This window comes from Mauremys mutica, chromosome 11 (genome assembly GCF_020497125.1).
Source record: "Mauremys mutica isolate MM-2020 ecotype Southern chromosome 11, ASM2049712v1, whole genome shotgun sequence".
NCBI lineage: Eukaryota > Metazoa > Chordata > Testudines > Geoemydidae > Mauremys > Mauremys mutica.
In genome coordinates this window covers 54,231,957-54,251,250 of record NC_059082.1, presented here as the reverse complement: position 1 = coordinate 54,251,250, position 19,294 = coordinate 54,231,957, and the positions used below count along the sequence as shown (strand labels likewise).

Here is a 19,294-nt window from a genome sequence, read left to right as displayed (position 1 = left end):
AATTGCACATACCCATTGGCCACAAAATCAGCTTCCCCCCCACAGCCCTGTTGCCCAGCATAACACTCCAGGATGCCTCGAGACCAAAGATTTCAAAGCTTACTAACTATATTGTATGAAGGGATCTCCCAATGGCATGGATGTGCCAGTTATCCAAGTACCCAGTAAGTGACGCTGGTGGGCCATTTGATGCAGCACCTAGAGAGGTGGGTTTGTGACCAGCCATGAGGATGTGCCAGGAGCAGCAGGTAGATGCCAGGAGGCTGGTATTTGGCTATAATCATAGACGCTGAGATTCAGCCTTGGGAGCTCGTCTGAAGGCATTGGCGCTGCAGCCAGCAGCAGCCAAAGGGAATATGAATGCGGTAGAAATTGCTTTGCTACGTCTCCTGGCTTAGCGGGGGATGGAGCAAGGCAGGAGCAGGCGAGCCTCACCGAGTCTTCAGAGTCACTTCCACCGGGAAATGATCACTCACAGCCAGCGCCTGGACACAAAGGGGAGAAATCACAGCCCCTAAGTTGTGGGACTGCTCAGCAGGCATCAGATACAGCTTGTCCATGACTTTGTGTCATGGCTCCTGTTGTCACATGGATCCTGGCACTTCCTGAGGTGCAGCAGGAGGCAGAATGGGCTAATGGCAGAGGACATGTCTAGATCTCTTCTGTGCCCTGATACTGACTCATTGCATGGCCTTGGGCAAATCATCCAACTGCTCCAGGCCTCAGTTTCCCCCATCACAGGGCTCTGCCAAGGTGAGTCAATTAATATTAATGAGGTGGTCTGAGATCCTCCTATGCAAGGCGGACTCGTCAAACGCAGAGGTCCCGTCAGCTCCCTGCCTTTGGGGAGGAGAGCGCCCTGCATGGTTTTAGATTAATTCCCAAGCGGCATTCCCATCAGGAGTGTGAGCGCAAACCAGGGGATGCCTGGCCTGCGCTCACCCCACAGACATCGAGGCCAGCGGCACGTGACGAACAGGAGGCCAATGCCAGAATGAGCCAAGGCTCCCCCAGCTCCTCCCTCGAGCTCACAGCCCTTTACAGAGGGGAAACTGAGGTATGGAGCGGTGAGGAGAACTGGCTATGCAATTCAAGCCTAAGGTTTAACCCTCTCCTGCCCTGCGCCTTGGGGAGTCTTTCAGACCAGTGCAAAGAATATGTAAAATGCTTCCAGCCTGAGCTGACCTGGAGCGTGTTACTGTCACTTCACACAACCACTCTAACCAGCCACACAAGAGGAAGGTCCTGGGCTGTCAGGCCCTCGGCCTCTCGACGCCCCTTCCTGCGCCCTAGCCACTGGGCCATGCTGCCTTCACAGCGCCCCCAAGAGCACTGCCGTCTAGACACATGCAAAACACGGCCACAGTCCCCAGGGGAGCTGGCCTCCCGAGGGGCTGAATGGTTCTGTGCAGTGAGCCCCCTGCATGATGCCGGAGTGGTGGCATCCAATCAGGTAAGAGCACAGGACGCATGCGCTGCAGTGGATGGCACTGCAGAGAGGAGAGCCAAGACCTCAGTGTAATTCACCCTCTAATTCCCCAGCGCTGTGAAAGGAGGAGCCGGAGTCTCCTCTCTCACCTACACCCAGAGGCGCCAACTTTTATTTTTCCCAAGGCGTGCTTCACCCCTGCTCTGCCCCGAAGCCCTGCCCCATTCCATCCCTTTCCCCAAGACCCCGCCTTCACTTCACCTCTTCCTGCCCCCAAGCCACCCCTGCTCCGAGGCCCCCACTCGCTGCTCTCCGCTCTCCCCCAGCCACCAAACAGCTGTTTGGCTGCACCACCTATCAGCTGTTTGGCGGCATCTCCATCAGCAGCTTGGCAATGCCCCGGATTAGTTGATTGGGGGCACTGCCGAACAGCTGTGGCTGGTGGGTGCTGAGCACCCACTATTTTTTTTCCGTGGGTGGTCCAGCCCTGGAGCACCCACGGAGTCGGCGCCTATGGCTATACCAGTTTACTGCTGGTCAGCCAAGAACAATGGTTACCCCACTGAGAGAGCAGGATCAGGCCTGGGGTTTTAACCAATGGCAGGGGCTAACTGCAGGTGTGGGAAGATTATACACAATGTCCATAAGAAAATGGCCACTAGCAACCACCAGCTGGGGCGGTGCGAGCTGTACAGCATAGAGCCAGCAGGGCCTTTCAAATGGAAATGCTGTGTCCTGGCCAGGAGGCGATGTAACTACGTCTGGGGCCCGTCATCCTGCCCTTTGGGCAGTCAGTGATGCCACAGCCAAATGCGTGTGAAAGGCTGCCCTGCAGATCCTGCGCTCTTACCCTGCCCCAGCTCTCACTCTGCACAAGGTGCAGGACAATGGAGAATCAGGCCTCCAGCCTCGTCTACACCCACAAGCAGTGCCCCTTTTGTCCCCTAGTGTGGATGGAGTTAGACTGGTCTAAAAGTGCTTACCCCGGGATAGCTCTTCCCATCTGGGAAGAGGAATAAGCTATCCAGCCCCTTTATATGGTATAACTGCATCCACACGAGTTCCTGCCCCTGTAACTACAGCAGTAAAAAATCACACTCCAAACCCACACAGTTATAGCAGGACAACACCTCTGTGTAGAGCAGGCCTTAGTGTAGCTGAGCTGGACTAGCCTTTAACTCTAGGAGACTCCCCGCAAAGCTGGGTGCAGTGATCTCTGAGCCTGGCCCCAGTCCTGACCAGCTGTCACTGTCCCCTGGCTAGCTAGCAGCTATTGTCCCTGTTCACAGCTAGCTGCTCTGCGAGTACGCAGGCAGGTTGCCAGCTTCACTTACATCCTCGCGCTGCAGGTGGAAAGTCTCCTGGAAGTTGTTGACTTTGGCAGATCCGGCCACCATACCACGCTGCAGCTCAGAGCCACTCACCACGATCCTGTGACACGCCACAAGGGACTAGGGTTAAACACTGCACTTCTCCGGCAGCTGGTCTTCAGGGTCACACCCTGCAGGGAATGCCCTCGCCTGCCCCAGAGCCAGGCTGGAGCCCAGGGCTAGCGATGGCAGCGCTGCTGGTGAGGTTCCTCACCAGCTTCTCTGAGTCGTGGAGCTAGGGAGAGTGCTGGGGGGAGCTGACAGGGTGGCTTGGTTTGTGCAGTCCTGGGGGGGAATCCCTCTCCCCAGCAGCTAGACCCCCGAGAGCAACCCCAGGCTCTCAGCCAACTCCATCTGGTGCAGGACCTGCGCTCAGTGGAGGCAGGTGACAGCTGAACATGGGGAAGTGAAACTGGCAAGAAACCGCCATGTGCAGGGCCAAGTTCCAGCGACACCTGATTCCAGAACCTTCTATCGCACCTGGGTGTGTGGGGAGCACATGCCCACAGCACGGCACAGGGCAATCAGGGTTAATGAGTGTCCTGGCTGGGCTACAGACAGCCTCTCTGGTCTGGGGTCTGTGCCAGAGGTGTGGTTTTCCACAGCTGAGGTGGTCTCTGAGTACTCCCAGATGTGGTCCTATGAGTGATGGCCTTCTGTGCTAGGGCACTGCCCACCTGCAGCCCTCTCCTTGTCCCTTTTCATCCCCTCCCCGTTATTTCCTGTCCCCAGGGCTGGCACTGGCTGCGCTGGGCTGTCTCTTGGGGCTGCTGTCATTCCTATATCTGATGCACCGTGGCGCGCATGTGGTACCCTCCTGCCATCGGGCTGCATTGCTGAGGGGCCGGCAGCCCCAGGGACTGAAACCCACTACTGACTGGTGGAACAGGCACAGCCTGGGCAGTGGCAGCACAGGCTCCCGTGACACCCCACTGCCCATCTGCCTCAGCACTGGCCCAACCCCCAAGGGCTGACGGAGACTCCCTCAAGCCATGTAGCCCTGGGCTTCTTCATACAGCTGCCAGGCCCAGGCCCAGTAGCAGCACTAGGGATGATGATCAGCAGCAGCAGCTCTCCTCACCGATCGTAGGCGCAGTTTGTGTACGACACGGTGGTGTCTGCACTGTCCGGGATGAGCCACTGGAAGGCGTCGTTGGTGCGCAGGCGGATGGAAGGCCAGTCCTGCGGCCTGACGTAGGAGCAGTCGGCGTTGAAGTCTCCCAGGAAGACGATGTTCTGCCAAGGAAGTGCCAGGTCAGTGAGAGGGGGCCCAGCCAGGCCAGCCCCCACACCTAGCACACATTCAAGGCAAGAACCTCACGCACGGCAGCCTCCCCAAGCCCTTCGCTCTGGAGTGTCTCAGGCAGCCCTGCCAGTGCCATGAGCTGAGGTCTCGCTGGGTAACCACTGCTCTCCTTGGCTGTGTCTGTCTTTGTGGCTAAGGCAGGGGCAGGATCTGACACAGGGTGGTCTGGGGGTCTATCACTCCCTCTCACCGTTCTGCTGGTTCCTTCTCTGCACAGGGGGGTTGTCTTCTCTGGGGCTGGGGTCATGAGGCTTTCCTTGTGCTCAGCTACACCGTAAGGTCCTGGCACTGCAATGACCTTAGCCTATGGGGCTGACACTTCATCTGCAGAGCAGGGGCAGCACAGGCAGGGCCTCCCACGCCTCCTGCTGATGTACCCAGCCCAGCCCCGGAGAGAGCAGCTCTGGGGAGGGAGCGCAGTGCAGGTGCCAGGGCTCTGGTCTCAAGACTACTCCTAGGGTGACGTGATGTATGCACCTCCCTGGCTCAATGTCATCAGGGAACAGCTGGCTTTGGTCACCACTGCCCTGGGCCTGATGCCAGCAGGTGAAAGGGCCTACAGCCCATTCCTGATTGCTCGAGCTGTCGGCACACTGGGACCGTGCTGTCCAGGCTGAGCAGCAGAACCCATCAATTTAGCTGGAAGCAGGTCCAGGATCCTTGTTCGCCATCCCTGTGATGAGACCCTGGCAGGGGAGTGGGAAGGAGCCTGCATCTCCCCACCCTTGGGCACTCTGCCCACGGTGGGGCTGGGGCTGAGCGAACAGCGACCATGGGAAGGCAAGAGGGGTTGTGTGCTGGGGAGGGGTGCGGCTCTGAGGCCTGCACCTGAAGAGGTTGGGGGCAGCGCAGATGGGCCTCTCTGCTCCACAGCTTTGTTTGACACAGATCAGCCTATGGATATGGACAAAGGGAGATTCGCTTCCCCAGAGGGGAACCCTGCTGGTTAGCTCCAGAGCTCAGTGCCCAACCACAGCAAGTGGAGTGCAGCAGGTCTGGCTGTTCCCGGTAACCTGCACTGGCCCAGGCAGACAGAGCGGCTGTGTGCAGGAAGTGGGAGGTCGGCATGAGTAATAGACTAGCTAGGACCTTCCACAGCCAAGTCAGCTGGCGTCCCATTCAGGCAGCAGTCGCCTCAGACAAGACGAGCCGGGGAGGGAACACCAGTGAGTTCATTCACATGGCAGGCGCTGGGTTTGCGCCCAGCTACATCTGCTTACGTCAGTCCCCCACTTGTCGATGACATCTAAGTAGACATCATAGAGGGCATCAATCTCTGCCACAGCCTCGCTGGGGGGCGTATGCAGGGGTACCAGCACAAACTCCTGCACCTCTGCAGAGACACAAGTTACACAGACAGCCATTTTCTGTGTGCACGCAGAGCCATCACCCATCACCCCTGCTATCTCCCTCCCTCTCACACACATCTGGGACTGTTCCACTCTGGGGTTCCCAAGACCATGCTCTCCATGTGGACACTTCCCATCCCCCTCAGAATCAGGCAGGACTGGGACTTGAACCCCGGTCTCCCATTACTCGTGCTCGCTCTATTGTCTCTTGGCAGTTCCCACAGTGCTAGCAGCTCCAGTCAGCTACACTAGCCTCTCCTGGTCCCTCTGCACCTGGGCGCTGCCCTCCTAGGTCATCGCCACCCACCCAGGTCAGCGCCACCCACAAAGGTGCTCCTGGTTGGCTTTGTGCCGAAGCAGCAGGTGTCAAAGGAAGCTGCAGAGCAGGGGGTTAGTTGCCAGCGAAGCCTCTGGGCTGGGCTCCCACTGGCCAGGACTGTCGCTGCTTCTTCCTGGCTGCTCTGAGGAGTTCAGCCCCCATGAGAATGGCTGCCGTGGGGTTTGTACATCAGTGCACAGCCACCCTTCCCCTCCCTCGGCCTTGTGACCAAACCGTACCCCAAGGAGCAATGGGATCGTGGGCTGGAGGAGGGGCGGGTATACTCACAGCCCAGTGAACCCCCATGACCCCAAGCTGAGCTCTGGGTCCCAACTGCACCTGGCTCTACAGTGAGCTGAACTGATCCCCAGCTGCTGACCCCCAGCCCAGGCACGCACTCCCCAAGCCAGCATCCAGACCCACACCCATTGGGGACTGCAGGTCTTGAACCCTGGTCCACAGGGCGCTTCAGCACCAGTGAGCACCAACCCACCAAACAATGACCTGCTAAGCAGTGTCAGAGTAGGAACTGAACTCCACGCAGTCCTGGACTCACTGCTTCACTGCGACTATATAAACCCAGCACAGGAACAGGAAGCTGCCCGTGCAGCTGGGATCTTTCTGCTCAGGGCTGCTTTCCCTGCCATATCTGCCTCTGCTACCTGCTAAGAAGCTCCTGGTAACCTGGCCCTGCCTGACCCCAGACCTCAGTTTGCCCTCTGGCCTGTTGCAGACTTTGACCTCCTGGTATCAGACTGGCTCTGACGCCCAATGCCGCTCCGACCACTAGGTCAGGCTGCCTACATACCAGTCAGAATAAGTCCCCAGGCCCGGATCCAGCCCCACACTCCCTCTATTTGGACCTAGGCCTGTCTCTGAGTTGAAGCATCATTCCCAAAGACTTTGCCGAACTCTCCATGGTAATGTTCCTTGTTCCCTGGAGGGAGGGATCAGTGTGTGGGGGAGCAGGGAGTTCTCTAGCTAGATGCAGGATGGCCTGGGGTGCTGCTGCTCCCAGTGCCATGGGGCAGAGAGATCCCTGGGCCCCGCTTACCTGTGTAGGGGGAGGAGAACTTCACAATGAAGGGCTCCCTGCTGAAAGTGTCGTTCCCGCAGGGCTCACAGCCATCATCATAGTAGTAACTGTCCACCACCGACACCACACCCGTCCTGCCGGGAGGAGAGATGGAATGACCACACACGGTCAGGTGGCTCCACTATGGGGTGGGCCCTGGTGCACCCAGGGTAGGGTGGCCAAGTGCCTGGTTTTCTGTCGGAAAGTCCGGTCGAAAAGGAGACCTGATAGGATCCAGTCAGATCTACTGACCAGACACCCAATGTCCGGTTACTGCAGGCCTGGTAGGCGCCAAGTCATCACCCACATCAGCCCCTATTTAGTCAGGGCCACCTCCTACCTGCATCAGGTGGCTGCAGCTCCAAGCACCAGCAAAGCAAGTGAGGTGGGAGGGGAAAAGCAGTGAGCGACAGGAGGGAAGGTGGAAGAGGAGTGGACGGGGCAGGGCATCAGGGGAAAGAGGCATGGAAGGGGCAGGGCCTGGGCCTTGGGGAAGAGGCATGGCAGAGGTGTGGCCTCAGGGGAAGGGACGGGGCTGGGAAGGTTCCGTTTTTTAAATATTACCAAATTGGCAACCCTAGCCCAGGGGCCTGCGTGCAGAGAGCAGCAGTGGCTGGGCAGGAGACTCAAGAGCGTGGGGGATGCTTTGGACATCACCTGAGGTGAAAACACCTAGTACTGTCACTAGCTCTGGCTGTTTGCTGGATCCTTACCTGTACACAAAGAGATACTGCTCCTTGTAGGAGTTCCGGCCCAGGGGCTCGCTGACCACGTAGCTGTATGGCTGCAGAGATGCCCTAGAATGGGGGCAGCAGAGAAGCCGGCAGTGAGGCCAGTGCTGGAGCAGGGAGGGCGTGCACACGTCCAGCACATCTCCCTGCTCTGCACCACCTCCCACCATTCCCGTCCCACCCCCAGCCGATCTCCCAGCCAGCATAGGAGTGACCCTGCCTGCTTTACGGCTGAGACGTCTCCCTCCATGCAGGCCCCTTGCCACTCTGTTTCGGGAAGCCAAGCTTGGAGGGTGGGGGTGCCTCAGGGAGCATCGTTCAATATGTAGGCTGGCTTGACATGAGTAATTGGACATGGGTGAGGCCTTATTTCTTGGGAGACAGGATTAGGGAGGTAAGTGGAGCAGCAGGCTGGAAACAGATTGTCTGTGCTAGCTAAGATAAGGGGGGACCCTCAAGGAACCACTGACAATGGACAAGATAACAATGGATAAGCGAAGCTTGGAAGGTGAGCTGAGGCAAAGAGAATGTTGTGCAAGGACAGTGCATGCTGTACGAGGACTGGGTCCCGCAAAGGGAACACGCCCATCCCCAAACAGGTGATGCAATGGCATGTATACATGTCTATAAAAAAGAGGGTGGCTGGGTCACTATGGATGGGTGGTACCGGTATGCCCTATCCTCACCCCTTCCACTTGAGTCTGATCAACTCAGCATAGCTTCGCTGTAGGCTCAATGTAGTGACCTGAGTGACGGGAATGGAGTTGAACTGAGTTCTTGGGAAGCTGAGTGGAAGAGGTCTTGTGGGAACCCCTCCGCCACAGAGGTCCTGAGCGCCTGTGACCCCCCTCCATGTCAGGGACAGTTGCAGGTGGCCTCAGCTCTCATACCACCACCAACAGAATCAGACCTCACTGGTGTCATGTTACCCCTGGCCTGAGGCTGTAGATCTGTCCACTGCGCTTCCCAAGCCCATTCGAGCCCTCTCCACCCCTTTGACAAGCTTCTCCTGAGGGGTTGGTGGCCCTTGTCCCCAATTCACACACATATGGTAGGGTCCAGTTCTGACCTCACACCGGTTTCACACTGGATGGCCTCCATTGGCTGTCATGGAGTTACCCCTCATTTATACCAGAGTACATGAGATCAGAATCAGTGTATACAGTCACTTTGCAATGGTGTAAACGGCTGCACCATGCCCCACTCCGTATCTGCACCTTGCTGATGTCCTCAGGGAGTTCTGGGCTCCTCTGTTTGTGCTGTCTTTTGTATACAAGATTATTTCCCTGAAATGTGCCACCCTGGTACCACTGTACCCCATATCATGCTCGCTTTGTGAGAATGGCAGCGTGTGGCACCAGGCAGGGATGCCCCATACCCCTTCTCACGCATGTGCCTTTTGGTGGTGAAAAGCTCCAGAGGCCCACAAGGGTGTCTGTGATGTGGCATTTACCCCAGACTGGCCAGTAAGGGGGTTAATAGAGCCCTAGGGAGGCTGTGCGAAAAGCAGCCAATAGGAGAGGGGGTGCGAGGAGTGGCCAATCAGGGACTGGGAGTCCCATATAAAAGACCCTCAGAGCTGAGCAGGGTCAGTAGCTGACTGGAACTTGAGAAGGAAAGACTGTGTCTGGAGTTGGTTGCAACCTGGTACCACCTTGGACACAACAGTGTAGGCAGGAACCTGGGGAGAAGAGAAGGAGCTCTGGATAGAGCTCTGGATAGAGAAGGAGGCTGCTGAGACTGAGGAAGGAGCTGTGGCTGCAGGGAAGTGGCCCAGGGAAATGCAATGATAGTAGAGGCAAAGGAATGCAGTAAGTGACTGTAGTTTGGAAGGTTCCTGAGCTGGGACCCAGAGCAGTGGGTGGGCCTAGATCCCCCCACTCACCACTGGGGAAGTGGGAGGACTATTGAAGAGGTAAACCTCCCCTGGAAGGGAGGAACCCAGATAGTGATATGGCTGGAGGGCTGTGCCATGAAGAGGATGCTGTGGTACTTGATGCTGCAAGAGGGGTTGCAGGTGGACTGCAGCTGAAGTGAAGGGGTGCAGACTGTGGATGGGGATTGTTGGGATTGAGCTAATCCCCAGAATGACCAGGAGGAGGTGCTGGACCAGTGGTGAGTGATGCTCCCCATGACACTGTCACTGAGTCAATTATGCCAGACCCACAGCTCCAGCACTCCCTTCATCTAAGCTTCTGTGGGCAGCAATGGAGCCTTCCCTGTGTGGCTGGCTGGCTGCTGCACCTGAAGGGGCCTTGTTTATACCTGCTCTAAAACACTCCAGACCACAGCAATGTTTTAGGCTCCTCCCCACCCCCTTCCACATAGGTTTGGAAAGCACCTGTTGAGCTGGTCCATCAGTTTCCTGACAGCACTCCCATCAGAGTCACGGACCTCCTGCACCACAGCGACGTCGTATGTCTGCACGATCTGGGGGAAACACAAAGTGCCGTGCTGTGAAGCTGAGCCTGGTGCAGGCTGTGTGTGCAGTGCCTAACACCCCTCACCTTTCTCCCCAGCTTCCCTTAGAGATGCACAAACACTGGGAAAATTGTTGAACACCCAGCAAAATCCCAGGCTGCAGCCAGCCACCAGAAGGGTGGTGTCCCCAGGGCTGACATGCCCCTTCAACCACCAGCTGAGCTGGGTATTTAACCTCTCTTCTGCTGCAGTGCACAAGCTGGGGGGAAGGAGGTGAGCCCTGGGGTGAGTTAGATGGGAAAATGGAGAACAGGAGGAAATGGCAGCTTTCAGACTGCTGCTGTTCCAGAAGGGTTTGAAATCAGCCAGCGGGATCCCAACAGAGCGGAGACCAACACAGCAGTTATTGTAGAGGATGAGTTTTACTGCAATAGGGAATGCCAGCCAAGCTGCCAGGATTACCCTCTGTCTGTCTCTAAAAGCACTGGAATCTGAAGTGGTGATAGATAGATATAGATAATGGTCCATCTAGCCCAGTATCCTGGTGCCAGATGCTTCAGAGGGAATGAACAGAACAGGGTAATTACTGAGTGATCCATCCCAGTTTCTGGCAGTCATCAGCCACACGGTCCCCTATAACACTGAAGTGAAACCAAGGTCCCAGAAAGATAGATAGGTAAGCAGGGGAATGGTCTCGCTATTGTAGGGATCTTTCCTGGCTTATACACTACCCTGGTGAAATGGGCTAGCGAAAGGATCTGAGTCTTCGCTCCCATTTCCTTTACCCAGAGGCCTGCCTGACCTCAAGGGCTCCGCTCCCCCTCTCCTGTGTGTCAGAGTCCTTGTAACTCCAACAAGGCCAGACCCAGGATTCCTGAGGGTCTCAACCCCCTCAACATTGTCGTGGTCACTTAGGGCAGGGGCTAGTGTGTTCCCCACTCCGGGGTGCTCTCTCTGCACTGGATGCTTCCCTGACACACTGATCATTGCATACAGTTCAAAGCAAATACAGTTTATTAAACAGCAGTCAGTTATAAGGAAAAAAATGGGAAAGGTTAAAGAAAAACACATCACCCTGCTCTGTGGCACGGGGACATCACAAGCAGCGTCTCTGGAATGTAAGAGAAGTTCAGTCTGTTCCTCACAAGTCCCAGGCCACCTCCTCAAGCCCTGGCTGTGCTGCAAGGATGCTGCGGGTTGGACACTTGCTCTGGCGGTGGCCACATGCCCTCAGGCTTTAGGTGGCAGGACCCTTCTTCCCAGCATCGCCCCGCCCCGTTGGGGTTACGATTGCCCCCTCCAAGTCTGGCATGTAGGGCCTCTTGGCTGGAGGCATCTCCCTGCGCTGGCCCCACTGCCCAGGGTCCCCCTCACTCTCCCTAGCTGCTCACCACACTCGGCTCTGGACTGCTGCAGCTCCACTCTGCCTCAGCACTGCTGGTGCTCTGCCTCCAGCTCCCTGGGCTGCTTCTCTGGCCCCTCTAGCTCTGGTTGCTACAGCTCTGCTCGCAGCACAGGTCTGCTCTGTGGGCTGCTTCTGTAACTCTGCTCTCTGGCCTCTCTGGCTGGCACAGCTCTGCTCCCCACCTCAGCTCGGGCCCCTGCTTTCTCCTTAGCTCGGCCCCACTCTGTCTGACCCAGGCAATTCCAGCTCACATAGAGAATGGGATTCCCCTGGCCTCCTGACTCCCTGATTAGCCTGCCCACCCTGTCAATCAGGCTGACCTAGAGCACTGGCCTCTCCCCATTGTTCCTGGGGACTGTCAGTCTCAGGCTCCTGATTTCCCATTGACCCTTCCCAGTTCTTTTGGTACGGGGAGCTAGCCAACCAAAACACCCCCACTGAGTTTTAGAAAGGGGACAACAGTCCCCCTTACATAGAATGACCAGATAGCAAATGTGAAAAAACAGCACAGGGGGTGGGAGGTAATAGGCGCCTATATAAGAAAAAGTCCCAAAAAATGGGACTGTCCCTATAAAAATGGGACACCTGGTCACCCTACCCTTACAGATAGATAAATGATCTATCAGTCTCTTTATCTATCTAGGACCTTGGCTTCCCTTCTCAGTGTTATAGGGGACCGTGTGGCTGATGACTGCCAGAAACTGGGATGGATCACTCAGTAATTACCCTGTTTTGTTCATTCCCTCTGAAGCATCTGGCACCAGCCGCTGTTGGAAAGATGGACCCATTAGTCTGATCCAGAATGGCCATTCTTTTGTTCTGATAGACCATCTATGCCCATACATAACCATCCATTGATCTATCACCTCCTCACTTGGACCTTGGTTTCACTTCTCAGTGTTATGGGGCACAGTGTGGCTGGAAAGTGTCTCCCCACAGGGTTCCTGGGCAGGGCTCAGATAGGCTGTCTCCACTTGTAACCGAGAGGTCTAGGGCATAACCACCATGGAGGAGCCACTAACCAGCTTTACCATTTCTTAGCCAATCATGCTGGAGTAAGCAGAAGAACAACTCAGCACTTGGCCCTTCATTGCTGCCCTTTCAGTTGGGTTTCTAAGTAGCCTTCAGCCCAAATGATAGCATACTCTCCAGGCCCAAAGAAAGCACACTCCTGAGAGCCCCTGGGCCAGCTGTTTGATGGAGTCCTGGGCACCCCCAGCTCCCAAGAACTGCTGGTATGTGGGACCTCCCCCCAAACCCCCAGCACTCACGTTCACGATGATGCCTGCAATGGTCTCATTGGACAGCTTGCTGTCTCCAAAACTCCTGATGTTGAAAGCGCAGATTCTCAGGGTGGCAGCTGTGCGCAGCAGGTAGGTCAGGGACAGCAAAGCCAGCACTGGCCTCATGGCCCCCATCCTGCTGGGAGGAAGGGAAGCAAAGCCTCAAGGGATCGGCAGAGAGGTTAGTTACGGTAAGAACTGCATCACCTGCCTCCAGTCCCTGTGCCATGCAACGATGTTACCTGGCACAGGTAATAATCTTGAAAGCAGCCCCTGATATTCCCCCTTCCTTGGAGTTCACCCTCACCAACATTCGCCCTTGACACTCCCTGGATTCATCTTCCCAATGTCACTCAGCCCAAGAGAAAGGCTCAATTGTTTGGCGGAAGGAGGGGGAGTGCAGGCTGATGCTGCAGGATCCTTCCCTGGGGCTGCTCTTACTTCAATGCAGTTCTCAGTTCACCTATGCCACTGGATTAACACAGGGCCATTCCCTGAGCATCCTACACAGGTGAAATGCCCATTGAAATTGTGAAAGTAGAATGAATTATATTGTAAAAATAAGAATGGATTAAAGAAAAGTTGTATGTACCTTTAAGCAGAAATAAGAAATGTTGAAATACAGGTGCCAGGAAAAGAAACATTAGGCATAAACAATGGTGCTAATGGCGAAACATTAAGAGAAAATCGGTAATAGTTAGTAAGGAAATAAGATATGCCTGCCTAGCCCAGGTAAACTTATCTGATTCTGCTTCCTTTGTTACCTTGTTAAGTTCTCACCCTTTTATCTGTATAAACAAGATAGTTTGTGTCTTGCATGGTGCTCACATTATCTGGGTGTTATTAGCAGAGCGCTGTGCTAATAAAACAGAGTGGTCTGACAAACTGTGAGTCCTGAATCTAACTTTGACAAAATTCATTGAGCCAATCCTGATGCACCAACTCCAGTAAACCCAGCCGTACCCCCCAGCACCCTATGCCAGCACTGTCACTTCCACCTACACAGCTGTCAGGGGAATGATTCCCCATGCTCCCGTTAAAATATCTCACATGCTCATTCAAAGGTCATTGCTTTCGACACCTCCATAAGAGAGCTCCCTCCCCGTGCACTCTTCCATCCAGACAATTGTGTGGTACCTTCAGTAGAAGATCATCACTGTTTTGCCACCACCTTGTGTTGGCCCTTTGATTGGTGTCCCAAGAAACTAGAAGGTACATGTGGTTCTTACACATAAAGGGTGAAGTCTTGGCTCCACTGAATCAATGGGAATTTTGCTATTGACTTCGATGGGGCTAGGATTTCACCCAAGGTGTTTGTAAATATAAGAGAAATGCTATGCACACTTTTCTACCCTCTTTATTCAGGCCATGCCTAGGCTAGGGGTGCTACAATGGCACAGCTAAAGTGCTGCAGCTGTGCTACTGTAGTGGAGCAGCTTCCTACAGCGATGGAAGGGGTTTTCCCATCACTGTAGGAAATCTTCCTTTCTGCGCAGCTGTAGCTAGGGTGACTGAAGAATTCTTCTGTTGACCTAGCCACGTCTACACTTGCGATTGGGTCATCATAGCTGTAGCACTCGGGTGTGAATTTCACACACACACACACCAAGTGCTGTAGGTATACCGACCTAACTTTTCAGTACAAAACTTCCACTGAAGTAAGGAGGTCAGGATCAGGGCCTATAGGGAAGTACTATAATCCAGAAAACACATATCTCCCCAACGGCTGTTAATTGGCTGATTTACCCCAGCTGAAGATTTGGCCTTAGATACTGTCTGGTGGAGAAAAATCTGATCTCCAGAAAATTAGTTGGAACAGCCAAAGTCTACATCTGTAAGAAGGAAATGAAAGTGCAACTTACCTTTGACGTTGCTCCATACGCCCCACGGAGAGCAGAAGTTCCCTGGCCCCTATTTATGAAAGTTTGTGAAGTCCTGACTTTGCCAAGGGGAGATTCCACTGTTTGCTCAAGGCCTGGTATAGGCTCCATATGGTCACTTTCAGGAAAGCAAAGGTTTGCTCAGTGACAAAACAGCTCTTCCTATCGGAGTTGATAACGATATCTCCAGCCATGGGGTCCAACATAACTCTAGGAAAGGATGCTAATCAATACCAACAGCCCTTGTGGTGGCAGAGAAAAACTTGAAAACACAAACCCAGAAGGCTCAAAAATCACAAAATCAATAGAAAAAACCCAGCATTGATTATTCTTTACAAATCTCATGAATAAAGAATAATCTCATGAGATTTTGGGGCCTGACATATGATTTTTGAATGTGTAGGATTGGCAACATCCCCCCAGTCTGAACGAGCCAGGCTTCCTTCCCAATGCCCTGTTAAAGGCAGACGAGTGCAGTATTTCAATCATTACCACATTGGTTCAACTGTTATCGAAAATGTTGTTGTCACTTCCCAAATGTAACAGTATAAAAAGTGGGTTGCTTGGTTTAAACCAGAGATACAGAGTGAAACCAGCTCCATGGTACCTTGTGGCTGGGAGCAAACCAAGTCCATGTTCATGTAAAAGAATGTTAACGTCTGAGGGGCGGTAAGACACACAGAGATGTGCATACTTCTTCCGAGGAGCATCTGGGGAGAGAAGCAGTTGCGCTGGGGGTTTTCAACACAGACCTGAAGCCCTCAACTAGAGCCCCGTTTGGGAAAGTCTGATGCTGCCATGGATACCTCTTCATGCCCCTAGACCACAACCAACAACAAAGGAAATTAAATGTGTATATATAACACATCTTACCCCAAGCAGAGTTTTAACTCTGGGAAGGGAGAAGAGCCAGAGACTCCATAAAATCCAATAGGGACTTCACTGTTCTGTGGAAGGTAAAGGCAGGATAAGACACATACTCATTTGTCTTCCCTTGTGAGAAGCATTCATAGGAACTATGTTCATACTGTCACTAAAATAAACTAGGAGAGTCTATCCCAACTCGGAGCATTCCCATCTCCTCCCAGGTTTTACCCCACTCCGGCAGGGAAATCCTGGCCCCACTGAAGAACTCATTGGGAGTTCTGGCAGCTATTGAGCAGACTTGGGCTTGCCAGCTGTTCCAGGGACAGGAAGAGGCAGCTGGGGAGGGGTTGTTCATTCCTTTCAGCTCCTACACAGAACTCAGGGGGCAGGCGCCCATCTGATCTGCTGCACCCTTCTCAAGGGGCTCAATCTCCCCAGTCTCCTCCTATGCCTGCAGACCTAGAGCCCAACCCTCCAGAATTGTTCTGGAGTCTCCAGGAATTAAAGATTAATCTTTAATTAAAGGCTACCTCATGTGATGAAATCTTCAGGAATACAGCCAACTCAAATTGGCAACTCTAGGCTGCTTGCTCCCCAGTCCCTAGCCAGGACCCTCCAACCTCCCCAGTTGCTACTTTCCAGAGGAGGGGTGAATCTTTAGCCCCAAATGCCTCTTTGAGTGGCACTGTCAACTAGGGAGATCTCAGCCTCTATGGCCCATTTATAAATCTTCCCCCCTGATATGGTGGTCAGGAAAGAACCCATCTCATGGAGGATATATCCATCCCCTCCCCCCCAGCCCCACCCACCCAGCCTCATTCCCTAGGCTCTGGGTAGTGGCAGGACCTGATTCTCCTTTCTCTCTGTGCTCTCATGCACATCAATGTGTGTGGGAGCAGAGCAAGGCCCAGAGCCTCCCCAGGTGGTGCAGCTCCCCACAGCCCCACCACCTCGGGCGTGGGAGATGCCTCCATAGCTGGATTATCCCCAAGCTTGCGGAATCTCTGAGGGCAGCAGCTGTGGAGGCTAGTCTGGGCTGGGTAGGTCAGTTATGCAACATGATGGAATTCATCTCCCCTAGGCTCTGCATGTCGCTTCTCTGCACTGCTCCCAGCCCTGCCATATTACAGCTGTCCCCATGTTGCCTCTCCTTTGGTCACTGTGAGTGCCGCTCTGACTGGAACAGCTGCTTTTATTTACATCCCTTTATCTGCCAAGAGCTTTTCATCCTTGAAATGCAGCTGGTGAGTTTCTCACAAGGGTGGGGTTGGATCCTCCCAGGGAGGGGCTTGGCAGCAGAGTAGAACCAGTGCAGCAGGGAGCACATACAGCAAGAGCATCACTGCTCTTTGCAGTGTCAGGACATTCTTTCCCAGTCCCACAGGTAGAATTTTGGCTGAGTCACAGGCTTCTGCTGCAGCAAGGCTCCCCTACATCCTTTTCACAACTCAGGCCAGGGCTTGAAAACACCATCTGGCTCTTACTTCCCTTGCTCACTGTTCACCATTGTTATCCTACCTTGACAGGAGAATGTAAAATAGGATGCTGGGCTGTGATAGTGCCTGTGCAAACTTGTGCCACTAGAGGGCATTGCATGCCTCCTGAAACAGCCAAGTGGGAAGAAAATCTTCCAGCCATGCAGTGTCCAGAGGACACAGAGCTGGCTGCTGGTGCTGGAGCTTCCAGGCAGCTGGAAACACTAACTGTGAGCTGGATGAGCAGCTCCATTAATTGCCGTGGAATGTTAGTTTTGAATAATGATCATGATCCAGGACAACACGAAAATCTGCAGCCCTTTGAAAATGTGGGTGTAACATGGAATGAATTGCACTGGATAAGTAACAAAGTGTCTGCTGTGCTGACTGCAGGATTCACTGTCAGGTTTCATTCCATAAGCCTCCATTCTTAAAATGACTTGACTCTGCCACAGAACTTCCATCCTGCCTCCTCTAGCGGAAGAGGAATCTGGGGACTTTGTTGCTGATTGAGGCCTAGCGAGTTGCAAAGTACACAGGGGCATGATTATAATTGGAACCGGAGCTATGTTACTGATTCATATCCAGCCTGGGTCAACAGAGGATGACTTTCCAACAAAAAGTTAACCATTTTGAACCTCATTATGACAGATAAAGATGATGAATTAATCGTTGGACTGGAATCAGTGGTGGTTGCCTTGCCACTGTCCAGCAACCATGACTTGATTACATTCAATATGGGCAAATGAAGGCCACTCCCAACTGGTCATTATATACTTTGTGCTTCAAGAGGGCTAATTTCCCCAAGCAGAGGAAAATGATGAGCAAAGTTAACTGGGTAGAAAAATGTAGACAGAAAAATATAAATGAAATTAGAGAGTTCTGAGAGTGCTTTAAGAAAAGTTTATTAAATGGCCAAAAAGCAGTAGAGGACAACTTTGGCTAAAAACCCATTCCGATTCAGTGACAATGTAAAGACTGCAAGTAGAAATAAAAAAAGCAATATATAACAAAAGGAAAAAAGGGGAAATAGCAGTCAATATAAATTAGAAGTTATGAAGTGTAGAAGATTGATACAGGAAGCTAAAATCATCAGGGGAAAAATTCATAATTAACAAGGCTAAGAACAATAAGGAGTTTTTAGGATTTCTTCTATTGCTGATATACTCTTAACAATGGTATAAACCCTGCAGAATGCTGTTATGTCCCTACCACGCTCAGAGTCTGTTTCAGGCCCTTTTTCTCAGGGTTTTGACTTTATTTCTTCTAATTAACACAATTCAGCACATCAATAATCCTTTAGCCCACAAAAACAGTTCTCTTGCAGGAGCCTTTCTACCCCCTACAGCTCTCTACCAGTTTGATTACAGAGCATCACATTGCTCCAGGGCCTGTCATATAAGTTAGCCAAGTCCCTGCAACTCTCCACCCCCAACTAAGCTGCTTGCAGGTTTTCATAATCAGCTGATCCCTAGATGATCAGTCTCAGCTGGGAGGTAACTGATCCATCACAGGTGAGGCTTGGCCCAAGTTCCCTTTAAGGACCAGCTACCCTGTGACAGAGATGGAGATGGTAAAACTGATAATGTTGCACAAAAAAAAGGCAGATGTGTTCAATAAATATTTCTGTTCTGTATTTAGAAAGAAGCAGGATGAAGTGTTTATATCACACAAAGATGATGAAGTACCTTCCAGTCTATTAGTAACCAAGGAGGATGTTAAACACAATCTATTAGTGATAAACATTTTTAAATCAGCAGGTCCAAGTATCTTGCACCTAAGAGTCCTAAAAGAGTTGGCTGAGGAGATCCCTGGCCTGCTGATGTTAATGTTTAATAAATCTTAGAATACTGAGAAAATTCCAGAAGTCTGGATGTGCCAATATTCAAAAAAGGCAAGTGGGATGAATCCAGTGGGCATGTACTTGGCACAGCTCAGCGGCGCCTTTGTTTCCTGCTAAATTGCAATTTATACTCATGCTAACTCAATTACAGTTAGCAAAAGTAAGTGTACATGAGCTGGGGAATCGCACCCCTAGCTTGTAGTGTAGATGTAATCTAAAAGTTGTGGCTGTGGGATGGGGTTGAAGATTTTGGTGTGGGTGGGTGGCAGGATCACTGTCTCTAGGGACACAGCACCACCCCAGTGGTGCTAACATCTAACAAGCTTCTGGAAGGAAACTAGAAGAAATATTATGACAGGAGTGTCCAGCAATTACCCCCTTGCAAGAGAATGTCAGATACCTGAACAAAACCAAGGAGGACACTGGGCACCCAGGTATGAACTGCAATCTGACCCCTTTTCTCCACTCCTGAGGCATATGGGCCTGGAAAGAGGCTGAGGGCCCCCAGCTAGGAATTCCACTGATGCACAGGGGTTATCCA

The 19,294-nt window shown here is 53.0% G+C and overlaps 1 protein-coding gene across 1 annotated transcript; it reads right to left on the bottom strand.

Annotated features, from left to right (window-relative positions):
- Positions 1–323: 323 nt before the first annotated feature.
- Positions 324–16,031, bottom strand: LOC123344517 (deoxyribonuclease-1-like). Its single transcript, XM_044980827.1, has 11 exons — positions 15,966–16,031; positions 15,442–15,515; positions 14,551–14,778; positions 12,677–12,827; positions 9,921–10,009; positions 7,562–7,645; positions 6,828–6,943; positions 5,326–5,438; positions 3,881–4,035; positions 2,764–2,860; positions 324–485 (listed from the first exon to the last, which is right to left on the bottom strand). Exons 3-11 carry the CDS (start codon positions 14,565–14,567, stop codon positions 432–434), a joined length of 876 nt encoding a protein of 291 aa, XP_044836762.1. The 5' UTR covers positions 14,568–14,778; positions 15,442–15,515; positions 15,966–16,031; the 3' UTR covers positions 324–431.
- Between the last annotated feature and the right edge of the window lie 3,263 nt (positions 16,032–19,294).

Excerpts from the sequence above, each read along its gene's own strand:
- LOC123344517 (XM_044980827.1), bottom strand. Across the intron at positions 5,439-6,827 it reads GTTCTCCTCCCCCTACACAG|AGGTGCAGGAGTTTGTGCTG; the intron begins GTAAGCGGGGCC and ends GTGTCTCTGCAG. Across the intron at positions 486-2,763 it reads TCCACCTGCAGCGCGAGGAT|GCGCTGGCTGTGAGTGATCA; the intron begins GTAAGTGAAGCT and ends CTTTGTGTCCAG.